Source organism: Staurois parvus, unplaced genomic scaffold (genome assembly GCF_062004578.1).
Source record: "Staurois parvus isolate SC_StPar_1 unplaced genomic scaffold, SC_StPar_1.0 ptg000071l, whole genome shotgun sequence".
NCBI lineage: Eukaryota > Metazoa > Chordata > Amphibia > Anura > Ranidae > Staurois > Staurois parvus.
Window position 1 is genome coordinate 3,964,012 of NW_028317867.1, and position 21,898 is coordinate 3,985,909.

The 21,898-nt window shown below is 41.4% G+C and overlaps 1 protein-coding gene across 1 annotated transcript in view; it reads left to right on the forward strand.

The window, feature by feature from the left end:
- Nucleotides 1-21,898, forward strand: part of EXOC1L (exocyst complex component 1 like) — a 30,320-nt gene that overhangs the window by 2,500 nt on the left and 5,922 nt on the right. The window contains exon 2 of the mRNA XM_089669328.1: nt 9,770-9,900. Within this exon, the coding sequence (XP_089525454.1) occupies nt 9,770-9,900 (131 nt within the window). The remainder of the gene's footprint in view (nt 1-9,769; nt 9,901-21,898) is intronic.

Consider the following 21,898-nt stretch of genomic DNA (forward strand, 5'->3'; position numbering starts at 1 on the left):
GCCAGCTTATTACATGTCTGGAGGAACATGGACGTAGTAGGATCTCTGTATTAACAATCCTGAGGTCATTAACTTGCTGAATTCAATTGTCCCTGCTGATCTAAAAATTGGATTTATTATACATTATGAAAAATCCAGATTAACATACTAGATTTGGAAAAAAATAGTCTTTAAATACTGAAATATTTACTTGTTGTACAATTAAAAAAGGGTTAAATTATTTTTAATGAACACAGTCACTGTGACATATTTTGGGAAGAAACAGTTTTTGTTTTTTTTTAAAGTAAAGTGCAGTCTGGGGTGTGGTGTGTAGACAACCAAAGAGATTTTGAAACATTAGATAAGTTAAAAACAATGCCATATAATAACAATGCCTCCAAACATCTTATATCAGACATGGAGCCCCAGTTATACTTATCGCTTGTAGATATTGTAACTGGTTACTCTTTGCTCTATACCCATTACTCAAAATGTGGTTGATTTAATGTGTTTACCCAGCAAATATGGCCATGTACATTTGAGAGTTCATCTCAACTGACCATTGCCGAAGCCTTGAATACTTTACACTATGTGCCACCTAGAAACTTTTGCAACAAATAACATCTCGAAGTAAAACCTGAAAGGGTGAGCTGGCAATGCTTGAAAAAGTGAAATAAAGATTGGATGTCAATTGTAAACCTGTGGGTTGCAGTTTTATAGATCATAGGGTATACAGTACATTCAAAACTGAATGAAAAATGAATTGGTCTTTGAAGTTTATGGGAAAAAATGGAATGTATGGAAAAGAGAATGCAATCTGGAGAACCAAACTAAGCCTAGTAAACTTAATGTGCAGGAATCCTACCAAAAAAACATACATACTGACCTACCTACTGCAGCATTGGTCCGAAGTGGCAGCTGTCCCCCGCTGGCTCTATGCCCGAGAACGGAGCTATCACATAACTGTTGATCGTTCAGTTCTCGGGTCCATTATGATCAGAGGGTGATGACTGTCAGGTACTCTGCCCCTCCAGTGCTCACTGAAGCACCAGGTAGGAGAGGGGGTGGGAGCGGCTAGCTTAGGCTGTCAGTGGCACGCTGAGAGGCTGAGACAGCTGTCAGTCAGGAATCTGGGTGGATCCCAACATCATTGTCAGGATCCATCCAGAGTCTTGAGAGGCTCCTTTCTGGGTCACAGAAGAGCACACGTAAGTGCACACCTGTGACTCACATGAGAAGTATGGCCAAAAGAGCTTTGGTGATACTTCTCTTTAAAGGTAAAGAAGAGAAGCTTCTAATAACGTTCAATCATTTCACAGGTTATCTGTGAAGTGGATAGCTTAAAGTATATCCTTTTGAGGGTTGAGGGGCTATTTCTGTGTTTCGTGATTTATTCTTTCTGTTGGTGCTGTTAGTCATTATCACCAGGTGATAAAGTGAAGGAAAATACAAAATTTTGAACTGTCACCAAAACAGTAATAGAGGGGACATTTTCCGATGGGGTGCTTGTTCTGTTGATAATATACTATCACCTTCCCAACCAAGGAAATTAGTTTGTGTCTATTGTGCTCTCCCTCCTAGACACTGCAGCTCACAATGGAAAGGCTTTTGCAACAAAAGACAGTGCTGTCAATCTTAAAAGTAGTGGCAGGACTAGGTGTGATCAGATGCTGAATGACAAGCTTGCGAATCAGCAGTGACAATGCTGATAGCCACACCCCAGGCAACATTTTTCATCTCCTCCTGAATTCAGGAGCAGTGCAGCGTTGTTGCCACACCATCACAGGACGCTTCATTAGGTGGACTTTACTGGTAGAGCAGAAAATCTGACGATCATCAAACACTCTTTGCAGGTGAATCTTCTAGGTCAATATGTTTTAAATGACAGTGACTTATTCTCCACTGGAAAATGTTAAATGAAAGTCACATTCACTGCTTTATAAATAGAACTCTAAATGTGGGGTGAAGGATCAATTCATTTTTAAAATTAGGCTATTGCTAGGGTGCAGGTTCATGTAGAGAAAACAGAGTCATGTTTATGGTTAGGGAGAGGCTCCACAATGGGATCATGACAGGCACACATTTTTATAAATATTTGTTTTTAGCACTATCATTGAAACCTAAAAAAAATGAAGCTTCATTAACATGGGCAACAGTCTTTACTTTCCCTGTGGTAGAGCATTGGCTTCCAGGATATTGCCGTCTCCTAAATGCCTGTTTTGTGTTTCTGGTGGACTATGCAAGACACAAGAGCAAGCCAAGTGTGTGGCTGATGATTGCAGTGGAAACCCATTTACTTCAATGGGCAAGTTTGACAGTCAGTGCTGTCTTTCAAACGGATTAATTTTGTTGTGGCCTTTTGTATTAAAAAAAAAATTGTTGTGGTCACAAGCAAAGCATGTGTACAAATCCCACCAGCTGCTATGGTAGGTTTTAGGTGAAGGTTGGGGGGGGGGGCAGCAAAAAGGCAGATCAGCTGCCTGTTTTTACTGTACCATTGCAGCCTATGTAAACAAGGCCTTATGGTGGCCATACATTCTTCAATGATTGATCGATTCCTTTTCCAGTCAATGTTTCCCCATAAGGGTAATCAATCTATATGTGACAACCCAACTGATATGCCACACAAACAATGAAGTGGGTTTTCACCAATAGTTGGAAAATGTGATCATAAGTCATTGATCACATCCCCGTTCTCACTATTCAAATTCATAACATATGTTTGATCGAAACCCATTCAAAATCATGGCCAGAGCATCTCAGTTCTGCTAATCGATGCAAAACAAATGATAATTTTCCACCCTGGCTGATCAGTTCTGATTGATCCTGATCTAAACCAAGTTTAAAGTGGTTGTAAAGGCTGAAGGCTTTTTACCTTCAAGCATTCTATGCATGCAGCAGTGTCCTCAGCTCCCTCAATACTTTCCTGAGCCTCATCGCGATCCAGCGATGTGAATGACAGCCTCGGCTGTCCTGGGTCTCTGCCTCTTCATTGGCTGAGACAGAAAGTGGAAGCCATTGGCTCCCCTTCCTGTCAATCACAGCCAATGAGGAGAGAGAGGGGGCAGGGCCAAGCCATGGCTCCGTGTCTGAATGGACACATGGAGCAGCGGGTGCCCCCATAGCAAGCTGCTTGCTGTGGTGGGGCACCCGACAGCCAGGAGGAGCCAGGAGAGAATGTGGGGGACCTAAGAAGAGGAGTATCCAGGCTGCTCTATGCCAAACCACTGCACACAGTAGGTAAGTATAGCATGGTTTTTATCCCCCCCCCCCCCACAAAAACAATGAACCTTAAGAATCGCTTTAATGCAATTGTATACTAAGCTATGAATTTTCAGTTGATTTGCAATTTAATTGTTTTGATCGAATTGCACATTGATCAGACAATAACATTGAAGCATGTACAGTATAGCCAACATTAGAGTGAAAAAAGCTCAAACAATATATACATTTTACAGATAAGATTCAGCTGATGTCATATACCAATGAAACAAAAAAAGACCATAAAAAGTCAGAGTTTCTAGTCTGGTTTTTTTTTCTTTTTTCTCTGACTTTTTCTCTCTACTCATGCCAGTCATTTTTCTTACTGCTACTTCCTAATGAATGTCAGAGGGCATTTATGAAACAGTAATAGGTGTCTGAAATTTTTGCCTGCAATGTTTTAAGCCGTTGTAATTGTTTGTGCACCATAAACATGCAGATCCTCATATAATAGAGACATACAGGTGTTGGACAAAAAATGGAAACTCTACATGATTTGCAGATGTGAAATGTGGCGACATGTTTTGCGTTGAAAGTGGAAGTGATGTAACATTATTTTGCTTCCACTGTGTGATGAGACACCTAGCTAACAGGTGGGAAGCCTCACATTCATCATACTAGTAATACGTAGTCATGTCAGAGCTTACTGAACTTCAAAGAGGGCAAATTGTTTGGCCCGCTTAGCTAGGGCATCTGTGACTGAAGCAGATCATTTATTTGCTATGTCACAAGGTTATGACGGCATATACAGTTTTCGGGAAAACGTCGTCTGATAAGCGTAAGCACGGTCGACATGGTCAACTAAATGCCAGAGACAAAAGGACATTACGCACGATCAGGGGCGGACTGACAACTCATGGGGCCCTCATGCAATAGGGGATCATGGGGCCCCTGTGTCCTTGCCCAAACTCAAAAAAGCCTATGAATAAGGTACCAGGAGCATCTCATGGGGTCCCCTACTGACCCCGGGCCCTCGGGCAGTGCCCGAGTTTCCAAATGGTCAGTCTGCCCCTGCGCAGGATTGTGACTCAGAGTAAGAAAACAACTGCTTCAAAACTGACTGCCGAGCTCAATCTCAGTCTACACGGGACTAATATTGACCTCTGCAGCCACACGTACAATTCATACAGTGTTTCCATTTTTTTTGTGTTACTCCTGTAGATCTCATGCTTTGCCCAATTTTAGGATGAAATTGATATACTGTATATAATTTTAAAATGAAGGTCTGAAAGTAATTTAGGAACATATTTTTGGGACTATTATGATATTTAGAGGACTTATATATTTTTATTTGTTATTTGTTATATCATCCATTTTGTTTCTTCATTGGAGTATTCACTATTCCCTATTTCTTTTTTATGATGTTTCCTTTCTTTTTTACAATAACACTGGTCATCATTGATTATAACACAAATTTTTATTAGCGCTGCACATTGATATTATAGTGTTTTGTTGGAGACAGAGGGTTTGCCACATTGTGCTAACTGCTTTACTTTTTCCTTTTTTGTCTTGCGCTCACCATTTATTCTTTGATTTAGGAACATGCTGAGCTCACAAAAACATGGAGACCTTTGTACATATTGTGCATTTAAGTAAAGTGCTCCCTTGTGCAAGAGAGGAGAATGAGTTCTCTAAGCTAATGTAACAATTGTAAGATTAGCCTGAGGTTTTCACACCTTAGACCACTTGTATGACATTAGGCTTAATTTCACCAAAAACCACTAAACAATCAGGTATGTTTTGGATGGAGAAGCCAGAGCAATTTGAGAAAATCCACAAATTCATAAGGGTATGCAATTTCTGTGACCAAATGCAAATTAGTATTGAAGGTACTCACATGGCTTAAGTATGTATACTTTACTTCATGTATAGTAGTTTTTCTCTGTGCTTTTTGACCTTGTATTTCTGTTTAGAAAGCTGACTTCAAAGCAGACACTTTAGAAAACGTTATGCATTCATTAAAAAATCATCAAAGCTGGACTCAAGAAAGCAGGCAAATGCACAGCTTAAATACATGTAATGGATCTGTTTACCTGCTAAAGGATTTGTACTTTTGTTTAACCAGTCCTGAGATTTACACAACTCTGCCACTGCACAGCATTGTCTGGCAGGGCCGGAAACCTGATATTTCTCTGCTGCTGTCCTTGCCCCTCTCCCAGCTAGGACAGTATTCTCTCTGTTACTCTGCTCTCTCCTTCTATCAGCATACTCCTTTCTGCTTCTCTCTGTCCCAGTCTCTGAGTTCTGCTGACAGAGTACTTATAGTGGTTGTAAAGGCTCAAGTTTTTTTTACCTTCATGCATTCTGCATGAAGGTAAAAAACCTTCTGTGTGCAGAAGTGCCCCAGTCCCCCTGACTCTGACTCTCCATCCTCCTTGACTGAGACAGCAGTGGGAGCCATTGGCTCTTGCTATTTTCAATCAGAGCCAGTGAGACAATGAGGATGGGGGGGGCGGGGCTGACTGTGTGAATGGACATGCAGGGCAGCAGCTTGAGAGTGAGTTGGCTTGGGTACCCCCATAGCAAGCTGCATGCTCAGGTGGGAGGGATCGGGAGTGCCAGCAAGGGACCCAAGGTTTAAAAAGCCTGCCTTTTCTATCAGTTTAAAGGGGCTGATATCTGGTCAAATACTGAGACAGAGCAAACAAAAAATGTGTGTGTGTATATGTGTGTGTAACAATTTATTAATGAATACAAAGCTGATTTTATTTCTGTCTTTTTCTTTTTTTTCTTTGTTTTTACAAAAGCCGGCATACAAACCACAATGTCTATTGAGGTCTGCTGTATCATTCACAACACTATTCTAAATCAATTTGAAATGTGCTGTCTGTGTACATATTTAGAGAAGAGAACAGATGAATAACCTCAGCAGCTGCTTCCCTTCATTGTCCACTCCCCGGCTGGGGTGGGTTCTAGACCAGACAGTATCACTTAACTACAGTGTAGCATGCTTAGAGGTCTGGCACCTGGCTCTGCTGTACAAGGCCATTTACACTTCACATAGCCGGAACTAGCTAAAAAGAATTGCAAATCCTTTGACATATAAAATAATAAATGTATACATGTATATTTTATTTATGTCATTACTTGTTTTTTTGTGGTTCAACATTGATTGTTGGGATGTTTATTTTGTTGTAATACAAAATAAAGATTATCAGCTTATGTCATAAAAACAGTAGAGCTGTAGTAGGGCCCTTTAAGCAGTATTAAAACCAAAAGATTTCATTTATTATATTGCAGTTTACCAATTCGAAGATGTGATGACTGTATTAGTTTCCCTTTTTAGGCTTTCTTTTTTCTATTTTCTTCTGGTGATGTAGCCAGTAAGTCTGTTGTTTTTCTGAAGCTCAAGTTTTCCAGCAGAATGTATCAGTTTACATGGATGAGACAAACCAATTAACACTGGCAGGGGTGATTAAATGGTCAGCTTTTATTTATTCATGCAAAACCTTTATCCAATTAGGAAAAAAAACAGTTTCTATTACTGATTATAAAGTGTGAACTGGAGTCTGGCTTCAATTTGTTATTGTATTCAAATCTGCTAATACATTTAACACTGCCCTCCAGACTGACAATGCTGCTGTCTGCTGTGACTCCTGTGCTCATTCCTCCAGAGTTGTGTCTCACTAATACGGGAGGTGTGTTACTGGCCAGATCACCAGGTGAAAACAGAGGGGAAAAAAGGCAAAGAAAATTGATGCAGTCACCACATCTTGTGATTGGTAAGCTGCAATATAATACTTTTTTGGTGTTGGGTTTAATACCGCTTTACAATGGTTCTGAAGGCCTAAGGTTCTTTACCTTCATGCAAAAAACCTTTGGCAAGCAGCTTCCCCACTGCCCCACCCCTTATACTTATCTGAGTACAATCTCAATACAGCAATGTGCATGAGAGCAGTTGTTCTTCTGGCTCTCTCTCCTCATTGGACAGAGAGGCAGCAGTGGGAGCCATTGGCTTCTGCTGCTGTCAATCACAGGCAGTGAAGAGGGAACAGGGGGCAGGGGGCGGGGCCGAGCTGGCTCTGTGTGTCAATGAGCACACTTTTCACATTTAGCAGTGTATTTAATACCGGTCAGGGGCAGACTGACAACTCATGGGGCCCCCGGGCGATAGGGGATCATGGGGCCCGTGTCCTTATCCACACTCAAAGCACACCCAAAATAGCCTATAAAAAAAGTACCAGGGGCATTTCATGGGGCCCCCTACAGACCCTGGGCCCTCGGGCAGTGCCCAAGTGCCCAAATGGTCAGTCCGCCCCTGATACCGGTATTGATAGCAGCTACACTCCAGTAGATGAGGAGTAGGAGTGTTCTGTGGCACAGATTATTTATTAAATACAATAAAAATTTTACTAAAGAATATCTACCCCATGAAAAAAAATCTCTGTTTTAAGGTGATATTATTTTTCCTTTTATAAAGAAGAGTTTGGCTAAAGCGTTGATTCCCATATACCCTTTTTGTAGCTAGAATGTTCAGAGAAGGTGAAAAGGTGCCTCTATATACACTATATTGCAAAATGTATTGGGATGCCTGCCTTTACACGCACATGAACTTTAATGGCATCCCAGTCTTAGTCCGTAGGGTTCAGTATTGAGTTGGCCCCCCCTTTGCAGCTATAACAGCTTCAACTCTTCTGGGAAGGCTGTCCACAAGGTTTAGGAGGGTTTCTATGGGAAGGTTTGACCATTCTTCCAGAAACGCATTTGTGAGGTCAGGTACTAATGTCGAACGAGAAGACCTGCCTCGCAATGTCCACTCTAATTCATCCCAAAGGTGTTTTATCAGGTTGAGGGCAGGACCAGACTAGTCAAATTCCTACACCCATTAATTGCTCATCCATGTCTTTATGGACCTTGCTTTGTGCACTGGTGTGCAGTCATGTTGGAACAGGAAGGGGCCATCCCCAAACTGGGAGCATGAAATTGTCCAAAATATCTTGGTATGCTGTCACCTTAAGAGTTCCCTTCACTGGAACTAAGGGGCCAAGCCCAACCTCTGAAAAACAACCCAACACTATAATCCCCCCCTCCACCAAACTTTACACTTGGCACAATGCAGTCAGGCAAGTATTGTTCTTCTGGCAATTGCCAAACCCAGACACGTCCATCAGATTGCCAGAAAAAGAAGCATGATTCATCACTCCAAAGAACACATTTCAAGAGTCCAGTGATGGCGTGCTTTACACCAGTGCATCCAACAATTTGCATTGCACAGCTATTGACTCTGCAGACAGTTGGCGACTTCTACACACTGTGCACTTCAGCATGCACTGACCCCTCTCTGTCATTTTACATGGCCTACCACTTAGTGGCTGAGTTGCTGTTGTTCCCAGTTGCTTCCACTTTGTTATAATACCACTAACAGTTGACCGTGGAATATTTAGTAGCAAGGAAATTTCACAGATGGACTTATTGCACAGGTGGCAACCTAAAATAGTACCACGCTTGAATTCACTGAGCTCCTGAGAGTGACCCATTCTTTCACAAATGTTAGTAGAAGCAGTCTGCATGCCTAGGTGCTTGGTTTTATACACCGGTGGCCATGGAGGTGATTGAAATACTTGAATCCAATTATTTGGAGGGGTGTCTCAATACTTTTGGCAATATATTGTATTTTCATTAACCATGTCAATGTTTTAGAACACAGCAATGCAGTACATAGATGAAGGACCCTTACAGAACCCGCCACTAGCTTCTGCTTTATTTGTTGGCAGTGATTTGGGCCTCTAGGCATAGCAAGAAGTTGACAGTTTGCTGGTAAGGTGGTGTGTAGAAATGGCCAAAAAATAGCTACAGAACTGGTTTCTGACAACATAAAAAAAAGTTCTAGACCAGAGAACTATGCAAATCAACTTGTAAAAGTAGCTGTGAACTCGTTTTGAAATTACTCTGCTGGCTTTCTTCTGTTTAGTAGAAGCAATTACTTCTACCATCCAGCAATCACCCCGCAACATGTGGTCTACAGGTTCAACTGGCAACTGTGAGCCCAGGTTCACTACTGAGGGTTTCAAAAAGAATGTTTGCAATAAATGAACCCAGAAGTGCTTGGCTTTGGGCAGTTATAAGTTCAGTGTACTGGTGGCCTTGGTGCAGTGAAACTGTCAAAGGAAGAAGAATCATTTTCACTGCATGTTTCCACAAAGTACATTAATGCCTGAAACATGGTCTTAGGGTTGTGGGCTGTAATGCATCAAGCTATGACACAAAATAATATGATAATGATCTTCAAGGTCTACATGTCCAGCTCACTGCCAACTAATGGGACAGCAGCTACAGCCAAGTTCAGTAAAAGGTCATGTCCATCTTTTTGTGTGTTGTGATGTGTTATAAGTCCATGTAAAATGAATTGGCTAGGGTAACATATTGCCCCATGACACAATAACACAATAATGCTCTTCAAAACTGTTTTGTGAATGGTTTATTTTATAAGAATTTAAATAGTAACAATGAAATATGAAGACATATCAGTCATTATGTACACCAGAATTCCAAGGGCACAGTGTAACACCAAAGTAATCATGTTTTTCAGTGGCTAAGGAGGAAGAAGTCTATATATCCTTGGTTAAACACTACCGAATGTGTCTAGATGAGAAGTATGAAGTAGCTGAGATGTGGCTTCTCAGGGATCTCAAATTCATTGATGGGAAGGAAGCAGAAACAGTAAGCAGTATTACTTTTTCATTTTTAATAAAATCTATTGGGGTAAAAAATGCAAAAAACAGTTAACATAAACTTTTCTTATTTATATAAGGACCCTCACATGCACACTAAGATGCATCTTTTAAAAAATGAATCTTTCAGTGTGGTGCTTCAGGTTATGTATTGTGGGACAAATGTTTGTGTCGACACCAGAATTTCTCAAACAGGGTGCTATGGCACCTTGGGGTTCCTCCAGAAATTTCTATGGGTTCCTTGACCAGTAAGCAGGGGTGAATTGATTTTTTATCTGATGGTGCCTACAGTGCATCCAGAATGTATTCACAGCGCTTAACTTTTGCTACATTTTGTTATGTTACAGCCTTATTCCAAAATGGATTAAATTCATTTTTTTTCTCAACAATCTACAAACAATACCCCATAATGACAACGTGAAAGAAGTTTGTTTTGAAATCTTTGCAATGTATTACAAATAAAAACCAAAAAAAAAAGGAACATAAGTATTCACAGCCTTTGCTCATTACTTTGTGGAAGCACCATTAGCACCAATTACAGCCTCAGGTCGTTTTGAGTATGATGCTACAAGCACACCTATTTTTGGGCAATTTCTCCCATTCTTCTTTGCAGTACCTCTCAAGATCCATCAGGTTGGATGGGGAGCGTCGATGCACAGCCGTTTTCAGATCTCTTCAGAGATGTGCAATCGGGTTCAAGTCTGGGCTCTGGCTGGGCCACTCCAGGACATTCACATTCCTTTGTTATATGGGCTGTATGCTTAGGTTCGTTGTCCTGTTGAAAGATGAACCATCTCCCCAGTCTAAGGTTCAGAGCACCTTGGAACAGGTTTTCATCAATGATGTCTCTGTACATTGCTGTATTCATCTTTCCTTCAATCCTGACTAGTCTCCCAGTCCCTGTTGCTGAAAAACATCCCCACAGCACAATGCTGCCACCACCAAGCTTCACTGTAGGGATGGTATTGCCCAGGTGGTGAGCGGTGCCTGGTTTCCTCCAGACATGACGCTTGGCATTCAGGCCATAGAGTTCAATCTTTGTTTCATCAGACCAGAGAGTTTTGTTTCTCATGGTCTAAGTCCCTCAGTTGCCTTTTGACAAACTCCAGGCGGACTGCCATTTGCCTTTTACTGCGGACTGGCTTCTGTCTGGCCACTCTACCATACAGGCTTGATTGGTGGAGTGCTGCAGAGATGGTTGCTCTTCTGGAAGGTTCTCCTCTCTCCACAGAAAAATGCTGGAGCTCTTTCAGAGTGACCATCGGGTGCTTGGTTACCTCTCTGGCTAAGGCCCTTCTTCCTCGATCGTTCATTTTGGCTGGGTGGCCTGCTCTAGGAAGATTCCTGGTGGTTCCAAACTTCTGATGATGGAGGCTAATGTGCTCACTGGAACCTTCAATGCTGCAGAAATTTTTCTGTACTCTTCCCCAGATCTGTGCCTTTATACAATCCTGTCTCAGAGGTCTATGGACAATTCCTTGGACTTCATAGCTTGGTTTGTGCTCTGACATGCACTGTTAACTATTGGACCTTATATACACAGGTCTATGCCTTTCCTAATCATGTCCAATCAACTGAATTTCCCAGTTGGACTCAAATCAAGATGTGGAAACATCTCAAGGATGATAAGTGGGAACAGGATGTACCAGAGTTCAATTTTGAGTGTCATGGCAAAGGCTGTGAATACTTATGTACATGTGGTTTTTTTTTTGTTTTTTATTTTTAATAAATTGCAAAGATTTCAAAATGAACTTCTTTCACATTGTCATTATGGGGTATTGTTTGTAGAACACTGAGGAAAAAAATGAATGCAATCCATTTTGGAATAAGGCTGTAACATAACAAAATGAGGCAAAAGTTAAGCGCTGTGAATACTTTCTGGATGCACTGTAGATACTTCAGGTCCCAACATCACTCAGCAGGAGACACTACAATATAATAGGGCATTTCTTCCACTGACCACCAATGTGCGTGGGCATCTCTCCAAATGACCACGAATGTAAGGGTAACTTCTCCTAATAACTACCAATTTCATGAAAACCTTTTTTTTTCTTTTTTCTCTGATTTCCAATTTAAGGAGGTACTTTTATAACGACTGCCATTTTTTAGAAGAACATTTCAACTGACCTTGATTGTAAGAGGGTCACTTTTCACGACTAATGGGCATTTCCCAACTGACCACCAATGTAAAGAAGCAATTAATTGGCCTTTAATGTATGTGAGCATTTTTCCACTGGCCACCAATGTAAAGGGACACTATGGGGTTGATTTTCTAAAGGCAAATAGACTGAGGACTTTGCAATGTGCTGTTGTACTCAGCAAGTGCAGTTGATCCCAAGCTTAGTAAATAAGCAGAAGCTCTGCTGACTTTCATTATTCAATCATGTGCAAGCAAAAATGCTGTTTTTTATTTTCCTTGCATGTGATTGGGTATTCTTTGCAAAGTGAAGCTTTACCTCATCTAGTAAGCTCTGGAGCAACTGCACTTTGCAAAGTGCACAGTCTATTTGCCTTTAGTAAATCAGCCCCTATAATTGTCACAGTCTATTCAGACTATTCTAGTCAGAGTTTATTTTTTTTTCCATTGTTATTTGTTTAATTTCAAGATTTTTACTGAAAGTAATGCTGCTGTATAGGATCAACTGTGGGTATAGGATTATAACTCTTTTTTTTTATATGGTTAAAATGGATGGACTTTTGTCTTTTTTCAGCCAGACTAACTATGTAACTATGTATTTTGAAGGGAATGTTAAAAATGATCTGCTCTGGTGTCAAATATGCTATATCACGTATTCCTTTAATAGTATATAACTTACTAATTACACTAATATACTTTGCAATGGACTATATACAGGGGCGGACTGACAACTCATGGGGCCCCCGGGCAGTAGGGGATTATGGGGCCCCTGTGGTGTCCTTGCCCAAACTCAAAAAAGCCTATGAAAAAGGTACCAGGGGCATCTCAAGGGGCCCCCTACTGACCCTGGGCCCTCGGGCAGTGCCCAAATTTCCAAATGGTCAGTCCGTCCCTGACTGTTGATGAAAGGGTTGATTTACTAAAGTCAAATAGACTCTGCAAGGGCATTTGCTTCAGAAATTAGTAAATGTGGTGAAGCTCTGTTGACTTCCATCATCCAATCATGTACAAGCAAAATTGCTGTTTTTGCTTTTCTTTGCATGTGATTGCTCATTCTTTGTAAACTGAAGCTTTACCTTCATTTAGTAGGCCCTGGAGCACTGCACAGTCTATTTGCCTTTAGTAAATCAACCCCATAATTTTTAGCAGGGGTTCTCTGAGACTCAAAAATCATTTAAAACATACTTCTATGATATAAAGGATGGAAACGACTGCTCCACAGCCTGCATTTAACTATATGATAGACTCAGAGTGTAATGTACATCGAATGCAGTTTTCAACATTAGCACATCCCAACCTGCATAATTTGAAAGTCTGAGTACAGTGTGGATGGTGAAATGCTCTGCTGTCATGACCCATTCTCCATTTGCATTACAGCTGACATGTATATTTTACAGCACATAATATCTTTACTGATAAAAGCTGCATATCACTAGGGCTTATATTAAAGGACTTACAAGGGCAACCACAGGTATACAGTAGTAGGACAGTTGAATGCGCAGATACAATCTGACCACCCTGAGCCTTGTGTACTATCGTGTTCTTTCATAAACATGAACTCTTGGCTCTTTTGGTTCATCTCAAGGGAAGCAGAAGCAATAAGGTTTTCTTACACCTCTGTGTGACCTCACTGGCACCAGAGGTGGAGGGGCTGTAGCTATCTCTCCCCTGTCTAACCATTTGGAAGGGGGAAACTAGGATCAAGTTGAGTCATCAATGGAGACAGATTAGTTAAATGAAGAAATACACTTCTCTCTTTCTAGCAAAGCATGTACTGTATATTATCGCCAAAGATAACACAGAGCAGTGCTACTAGGACACATCACTTAAACTTACTTACATGGGATATACAAATATAAAGTCCCATTCAGACAAGATGAAATGCTTGCTGCAGAATCCCTCAACACCCATGTTTATGCACTGACCAGCATCAAGTGATATTATAAGGATTTGGACTCATTGACGTTGGGATCCCCCTTCTTGTTAGGTTTTGATTGCTCTCTTGCCAGGGGGAGGTTTTGGTGAGGTGGAGGTCTCCAACACTTAGTGGATGGTCCAGCTCAGAGAAAACAGTGCACACGCGTGTGGCAAGGCCACCATATCAGGGCTACTCCAAACTTAGAGTGTATTTCCATTTTTGCATTCAAATTTGAGAAAATCCCTGTGTTCCAATTCAGACAGCATATCAATGCAAATAAATATATTTCTTACCTTTTAGATATTTGAAATGGTATGATGGCAGACTGCAAGCATTTACGAACAGGATCTGGCTGAGTCTGTCCCAGCAGAAAGGCTTAGGACAGGATGAGCTTCCTCATTAACATACAATGAAGAAAGCAAGTTTCAAAATTTGTAACCCTTTGTTATGACAGATAGTGTTTAAATCTAGTTTACAACTGATATTGAGATCTGCCAGCACAGTAGAGACAGGGTTATTTATGGCAAACACAGCTCACCAGCCCCCTCATGTCTTCCTTAAGTCTGCTAATTAAGGGGGGAGGTTAATTGGTCACAGGTGATACAGGTACTATATAACTTGCTGTAGAGCTCACTTTGAGCTTGCTCATTCTTGAGCTTGCCTGTATTTTGCTTGCTGGACCTTTGACACAGTGGACATTTGATAAGTGGAGTTAAAAAAAAACCTGTAAGTGACAACTAATATTTTCTATTAATATTGTAACTGGGATAATGTGTGCTAGCAGGGTTGAAGGTTTTGTGCAGAACACAGTGTGCCGCATGTATGCAGCAATGGAGCAACAGCTCCAGGATGGATACCGCTGCAGCAGATGTTAGAGGGTTACCCTTCTGGAAATTCACGTTAGAGATCTGGAGGAGCAATTTGCAACACTGGGCAGAACTGACAACCTTGAAAGGGGTCTTCTGCTCTCTGAGCAGATAGCTAATGGGATTGATGTGGAGGACGGAGGGGCTAATCAGGATTATCAGGTAGAAAAATGGGTTACTGTAACGAGAGGGAGTGGTAGGGGCTCACAGAAAAGGAAGGCTGGCCCTGGGTTTGTGCACCCAAACAGATTTGCCAAGTTTGTTGAAGATGTGGGGGTGGCAAGCTCAGGGATGGCAGCCCTGGATGTCACTGCTATCCCTAACAGCTGGGAGGGCAGACCATCTGGGAGGGGTGGTGAGGGTAGTGCAGGAAGGCCTAGACAGTTGGTTGTAGTAGAGGATTGTACAATCAGAAGGATTGATAGAATAATTTGTTGCCAGGATCGCCTCAACCGAATGGTTTGCTGTCTCTCTGGTGCCAGGGTTCACCATGTGGTGGACAGGTTGATAAAATACTGGGAGGGGCTGGGCATGACCCAGCTGTCTTGGTCCATGTTGGAACCAATGACAGAATACATGGAAGGTGGAGGCTCCTTAAGAATCAATTTAAAGAACTAGGCTGTAAGTTGAAGGGAAGGACCTCCATGGTGATATTCTCTGAAATATTACCTGTGCCATGTGCAACTCAGGAAAGACAGGGGGAGATTAGAGAACTCAATGCATGGCTAAAGCCCTGGTGTAAGAGGGAAGGATTGGGGTTTCTAGAGCACTTTGCCAACTTTTAATTGGGATGCAGCCTATATGCTAGAGATGGTTTGCACCTAAATGAAAGGGGGTCTGCTGTGCTGGGGGAGACGTTTATGGGAAGGCTGGATCGAGGGGGGAGGGAGAATTAGATTATAATGGGGTAGACAGATCAGACAGGGGTCAGTATTTATTGGTGGGTGGAGTAGGGAAAGATGGGGGGAGGGCTATGGCGGATGATAAAAAGGCTCCCAAGTTACAACCAGTGGAATTGGTACCATTTGTATGAAAATAAAAAACATGCAAAATACATGTGCACAAGGTGTCAATGAATTAAAATGTTTGTTCACCAATGCCAGAAGTCTGCCAAACAAAATAGGTGAGTTGGAAGCTTTGCTGCGTGAACAGAACTATGATTTAATTGGTATTGCTGAATCTTGGCTTCATTCTTCATATGACCGGGCCATTAATATTCCTGGCTATGTTCTCTTTCGGAGAGACAGGATAAATAGGAAAGGTGGTGGTGTCTAGCTATATATGGGAAGTGATCTCAGAGCGATTGTGATAGAGGACCTAGTTGATGGAGAATGTGATGAAGCTGAAGCATTATGGGTGGAACTGCACATGGGGGCGCATACTACAAAGGTAATCCCTGGAGTTTGTTATAGGCCTCCCAGTGTTAATGGGGAGGTGGAGACTCCTTGCACAGATCAAAAGGGCTGCAAGGGGTGGGGCAGTGATAATAATGGGGGATTTTAACTACCTGGAAATTGACTGGAGTAATGGTACTCCAGGAACAGTTAGAGGGCAAAAAAATTTAAACTTACTACAGGACAATTTTATGGTACAAATCATAGAGGCCCCAACTAGGAATGAAGCTTTTCTGGACCTGGTAACCTCAAACCATGCAGAGCTTATTATGAATGTCCATATAAAATAACATCTGGGTAGCAGTGACCATAGCATGATTTCATTTATTGTTAGCTATAAACAGCAAGCACATACGGGAAAAATAAAAACGCTCAATTTTAAGAGAGCTAATTTTCCAAGGCTGAGAGCTGCTCTCCAAGACTTAGACTGGGAGGGAATATTGGCATCATGAACACAACACAGAAATGGAAGTTCTTAAAAAAGACTGTATGTGAACACACTGCAAAATATATTCCAATGGCAAATGAGGTTTAATGTTGATAAATGTAAGGTTATGTACTTGGAGGCTAAGAATATGTGTGCATCATACATACTAGGGGGAGTACAACTGGGGGAATCAATGGTGGAGAAGGATCTGGGGGTTCTGGTAGATCACAAGCTTAATAATGGCATGCAATGCCAAGCTGTGGTTTCTAAAGTGAGCAAAATCCCCTCTTGTATTAAAAGAGGTATAGACTCCAGAGAGAGAGAGATATATAATTTTACCCCTGTACAAATCATTAGTAACACCTCATCTGGAATATGCAGTTCAATTTTGCGCACCAAGTCACAAAAAGAACATTGGGTAAGTGGAGAAAGTACAGAGAAGGGCAACCAAACTGATAAAAGGCATGGAGGAGATCAGCTATGAGGAAAGATTAGAGGAACTGAATTTATTCTCTCTTGAGAAGAGGAGCTTAAGGGGGGACATGATCAACATGTATAAATACATCAGTGGTTCATATAGTGAGCTCGGTGTAGAGTTATTCACCCTGAGGTCAACACAGAGGACAAGGGGACACTCTTTACGTCTGGAGGAAAAGAAATATAATCTCCAAACACTGAATGGTTACTTCACAGTGAGAGCTGTGAAAATGTGAAATAGGCTCCCTCAAGAGTTGGTTCTGGCCAGCTCAGTGGATTGCTTTAAAAAAGGCCTGGATTCTTTCTTGGATACACAGAATATAACTGGATACTAACATTTATAGGCAAAGTTGATCCAGGGAATAACTGACTGCCTCTGGGGGGATCAGGAAGGATTTTTTCCCCTGCAGGAGCAAATTGGAACATCATACCCATCAACTGTGGGTAAAGGATCCCTTTTATGGTTGAACTAGATGGACTTGTGTCTTTTTTTTTCAGGCAGACTAACTATGCAACTATGTAAGGTCCACTTTAATTCTAGTAGAAATCCAGTACTCTACACACCTACCTTTTGTTCAGTGTATAAATAGACAGGGGCCTTACCTAGTCCTTACTCCACTCTCTATCCAAAACTAAAATACATTTTGCCTTTACAAACACTTTAAACTGGCCATAGCATGCATTGTTGGAAAGTCCCATGATGTCTCTTGGGAAAGTTACTCTCCTACACATTTATAGATAAAGTTGATCCAGGGAATATCTGATTCAGGAAGGATTTTTTTCCCCTGCAGGAGCAAATTGGATCATGCTTTGCTGGGGTTTTTTTTGCCTTCCTCTGGATCAACTGTGGGTGTAGAATTATAAGTTTTGTTTTTTTTTAAATTTTCAACCTGGATGGACTTTTGTCTTTTTTTAGCCAGACTATGTACAGTAATGTAATGTAACTATATACCACCATTTGTAAACGCTATAACTTTCACGTAAACCAATTAATTTACACGTATTGGGATTTTTTTTTAGCAAAGACATGTAGCAGAATACATTTTGGCCTACATTTATGCCGAAATTTGATTTTTAAAATTTTTTTACTGGACATGTTTAATAGCAAAAAGTCAAAACTATTGTTTTGTTCTCAAAATTATAATTCTTTTTTTTATAGCGAGAAAAATAAAAAACGCACAGGCGATCAAATACCACAGAAAGAAAGCTCAATTCATGGTAAAAAGGACGTAAATTTCATTTGGGTGCAGCGTTGCATGACCGCGCAATTGTCAATTAAAGTAACGGAGTGCCGTACCGCAAAAAATGGCCTGGTCAGGAAGGGGGGTAAATCCTCTGGAGGGCAAGTGGTGGTTTCTTTCTATCACCTTGACTGGAATATTGTTCTGCCATCTCTCTGTCCTGCTCCTAAACACCCTATAAGTTTTTCTCTAATATAAACAAAGTATCAGTTCACTCTAACTTGTGTGTGAGTCCATTTTATTGAGAGAGTTTACTCTGACCTGGTGTCAGCAGAGGTTGGGCTTCCAGAGTGAGCTCAAGAGTGACACAGAGCCCATAAATAACTCAGTGACCTTTAAGGGGGTAGTGCTATATGACGTTCAAGTTTATCTCTCAACTGCAGGTCCATTTCGACAGTCCAACTCTCTGTCATTCCTGAAGGTCCTCATAGGGGACAGCCTACATCTTGTTCTACTATCATTAGATGGATTTGACAGCTCATCATTTAAGTTTATAGCCTCAAGGGCAGGTTTCCCTGTTCCCAGTCAAGGCGCATTCCACTAGATTTGTTAGCGCTTAATGGGTTTTTCAGCATCGGGCATTTGTTTCTCAGATTTGTAAAGCTGCCAACTGGTCTTCTGTTTACAGGTTTACTGGTTACACGTTGCTTCAGTGGATGCCAGCTGCTGGTGTGAGTTTTTTTAGCCAACTCTGTAGGCTCTGTTGGGGCGTACTAGAGTATACACTCATGGAGGGCCATGTTTACCCCCATGAAAATGCACAAGTGTTCCATGCATCCCCATGCAGGCAGTCACTTTGACGTCAGTTGTGATGCAGTGGCTGCATGGACACAACTGCCACTACCAATTTGTACCTACACTCAGAAAGATGTCTTGAAATTGGAAAAAACGACTGTTGTGTCATGCAGCTGCTACATCCCAATGAGCATCAATAAGACTGCCTGCATGCTATAGTACACCCTGTGTGAATGAGGCCTTAGTCTTGTTTGCTCACCCCTCACTTAGACTGCTTTTGAACACCCCAATATACCTATTGTAAATACTTCTCACTTCTCCCCTTTCCCATGATGTACGATTAAGACAATAGGAATTTTGATATACTGTAAAATCCTTTTCTTGGAGTATATTACGGACCCAGATCACTCCCATCTGTTTTTATGATCCACTTCTTCTATTTCTTGCTAACAAAAATAGGCATGCTGGGAGTGAGAAGGGTTATACTGGGCTGCATTAAACTATTAAGGTGTATCTAAACTCAAGAGCAAAAAACATACTGCAGAATAGCAGTACTGTGATGTAGTTGCTGCATTTTTTTTATTTTTTTTTTTATTTTCACATGGTGATCCTGCCTTTAAATCACTTCTTGTTCTGGGATGACAACTCTCACTCACCGAGCTTTATCGATGGAGGAGCAGCGTTATTACCCTAAAATAAGAAATATGTTAAGACCACAGTCAGTCAAAGAAAGAAATAGTGGACATAGTTACATAGCTACATAGCTAGTCTGGCTGCAAAAAGACAAATGTCCATCCAGTTCAACCATTAAAAAAAAAAAAAGTTACAATCCTATACCCACAGTTGATCCAGAGGAAGGCAAAAAAACCCAGTAAAGCATGATCCAATTTGCTCCTGCAGGGAAAAAAATTATTTCCTGATCCCCCGAGAGGCAATCAGACATTCCCTGGATCAACTTTACCTATAAATGTTAGTATCCAGTTATATTCTGTGTATCTAAGAAATAATCCAGACCTTTTTTTAAAGCAATCCACTGAGCTGGCCAGAACCAACTCTTGAGGGAGTCTATTCCACATTTTCACAGCTCTCACTGTAAAGAAACTTTCCGTGTTTGGAGATTATATTTCTTTACCTCCAGACGTAAAGAGTGCCCCCTTGTCCTCTGTGATTACCTCAGGGTGAATAGCTCTACACCGAGTTCACTATATGAACCACTGATGTATTTATACATGTTGATCATATCCCCCCTTAATCTCCTCTTCTCAAGAGAGAATAAATTCAGTTCCTCTATTCTTTCCTCATAGCTGAGCTCCTCCATGCCTCTTATCAGTTTGGTTTCCCTTCTCTGTACTTTCTCCACTTCCCCAATGTTCTTTTTGTGAATTGGAGCCCAAAACTGAACTGCATATTCCAGATGAGGTATTACTAATGATTTGTACCGGGGTAATATGATATCTCTCTCTCTGGAGTCTACACCTCTTTTAGTACAAGAGAGGATTTTGCTCACTTAAGAAACCGCAGCTTGGAATTGCATGCCATTATTAAGCTTGTGATCTACCAGAACCCCCAGATCCTTCTCCACCATTGATCAGTTGAATCAGTTTTCAACGCTATGGTGCCAAGTACTGCGGTGATACAAAGCACCATTTGGCACTAGTCATTCGCCAACGCTCAGAATATGGTTTTCATTGATTACAGTAAAAGTGATTTTTCAGAGTATATGGTCTCTTCATCATGCAAAGAATGACTGACAAAGGAACATCATATTTACTGTGATAAATAAAAAGCTATAACTTGAGCACACAATGTTCTTGTGATGTTCAGCTTGCTGATGGCACTGCAGAACGTCTCCTTTCCACATCCCCATAACATAGGGGGAGGTGTTCTGCAGGCACAGAGATACGTCAGGCAATATTGATGTTTGATATTTAAATTTATCATTGTCAGCTCTCTATAAGAAGTTAGAAGCTCACCGACCTTCTGGCAGTATCAATAGTTTTTTTTAATTTATCAAACAGATAAAAAAAACATTTCCAATGGTATATTTAACAAACCAAAATAGAACAAATAATTTAAGTTCATTCTTAGGGTTTTTATATTTTAAAACTTGGTAAATGCATCTTGGCTGATCTTAGATGTTGTATTTTGTAGTAGATCAATCAGTTTTGGGACAAGGTCATCTAGTGCCCAGTGAGAAAATGCCCAACTGCTGTGCACCCCCCTCCCTCCCTACAATGTGTGAGAATCAGCTGTCAGAAACAATCTCCTCCCACATCCTCCACTAATCTGCACACTTGCTCCCCTAGGCATAAATTCACCTTGGAAGCCAAAATTCTCCCTAAACAAAAATTCCTCCTCCCCTAGGTACATACTTCCCCCCCCCCACCTCAAAAAAAACCCACCACCAGGTACAATTTCCCCTCCCGGCTCAAATCCTCTCCCCCCAAATTCCCCCTTTTATCACAACACCCCCCATGACAAAATCACCCCTACTAGCACAAATCCTCTTCCCCTATAAGTTTGCCTCTGAGCACGAATCCCTGCTCCTCCTCATCCTCCCTCTTAGCACAACTCCATCCCTCCAATTTCCCTCTCCTAGAACAAATCCTCTCTCCCCCCATCCCCCTCCCATCACCAATTCCCCCCCCCCACACACACACACACAATCAACCCTGCGACAAAAACTCTTCACACCCCAAATCACCCCCACTCAGCAAAAATCAACTGTCCCCCCATTTCCCCTCTTAGATCAAATCTCAACAAATTCACCTTCCCAACACACATCTTCTTCT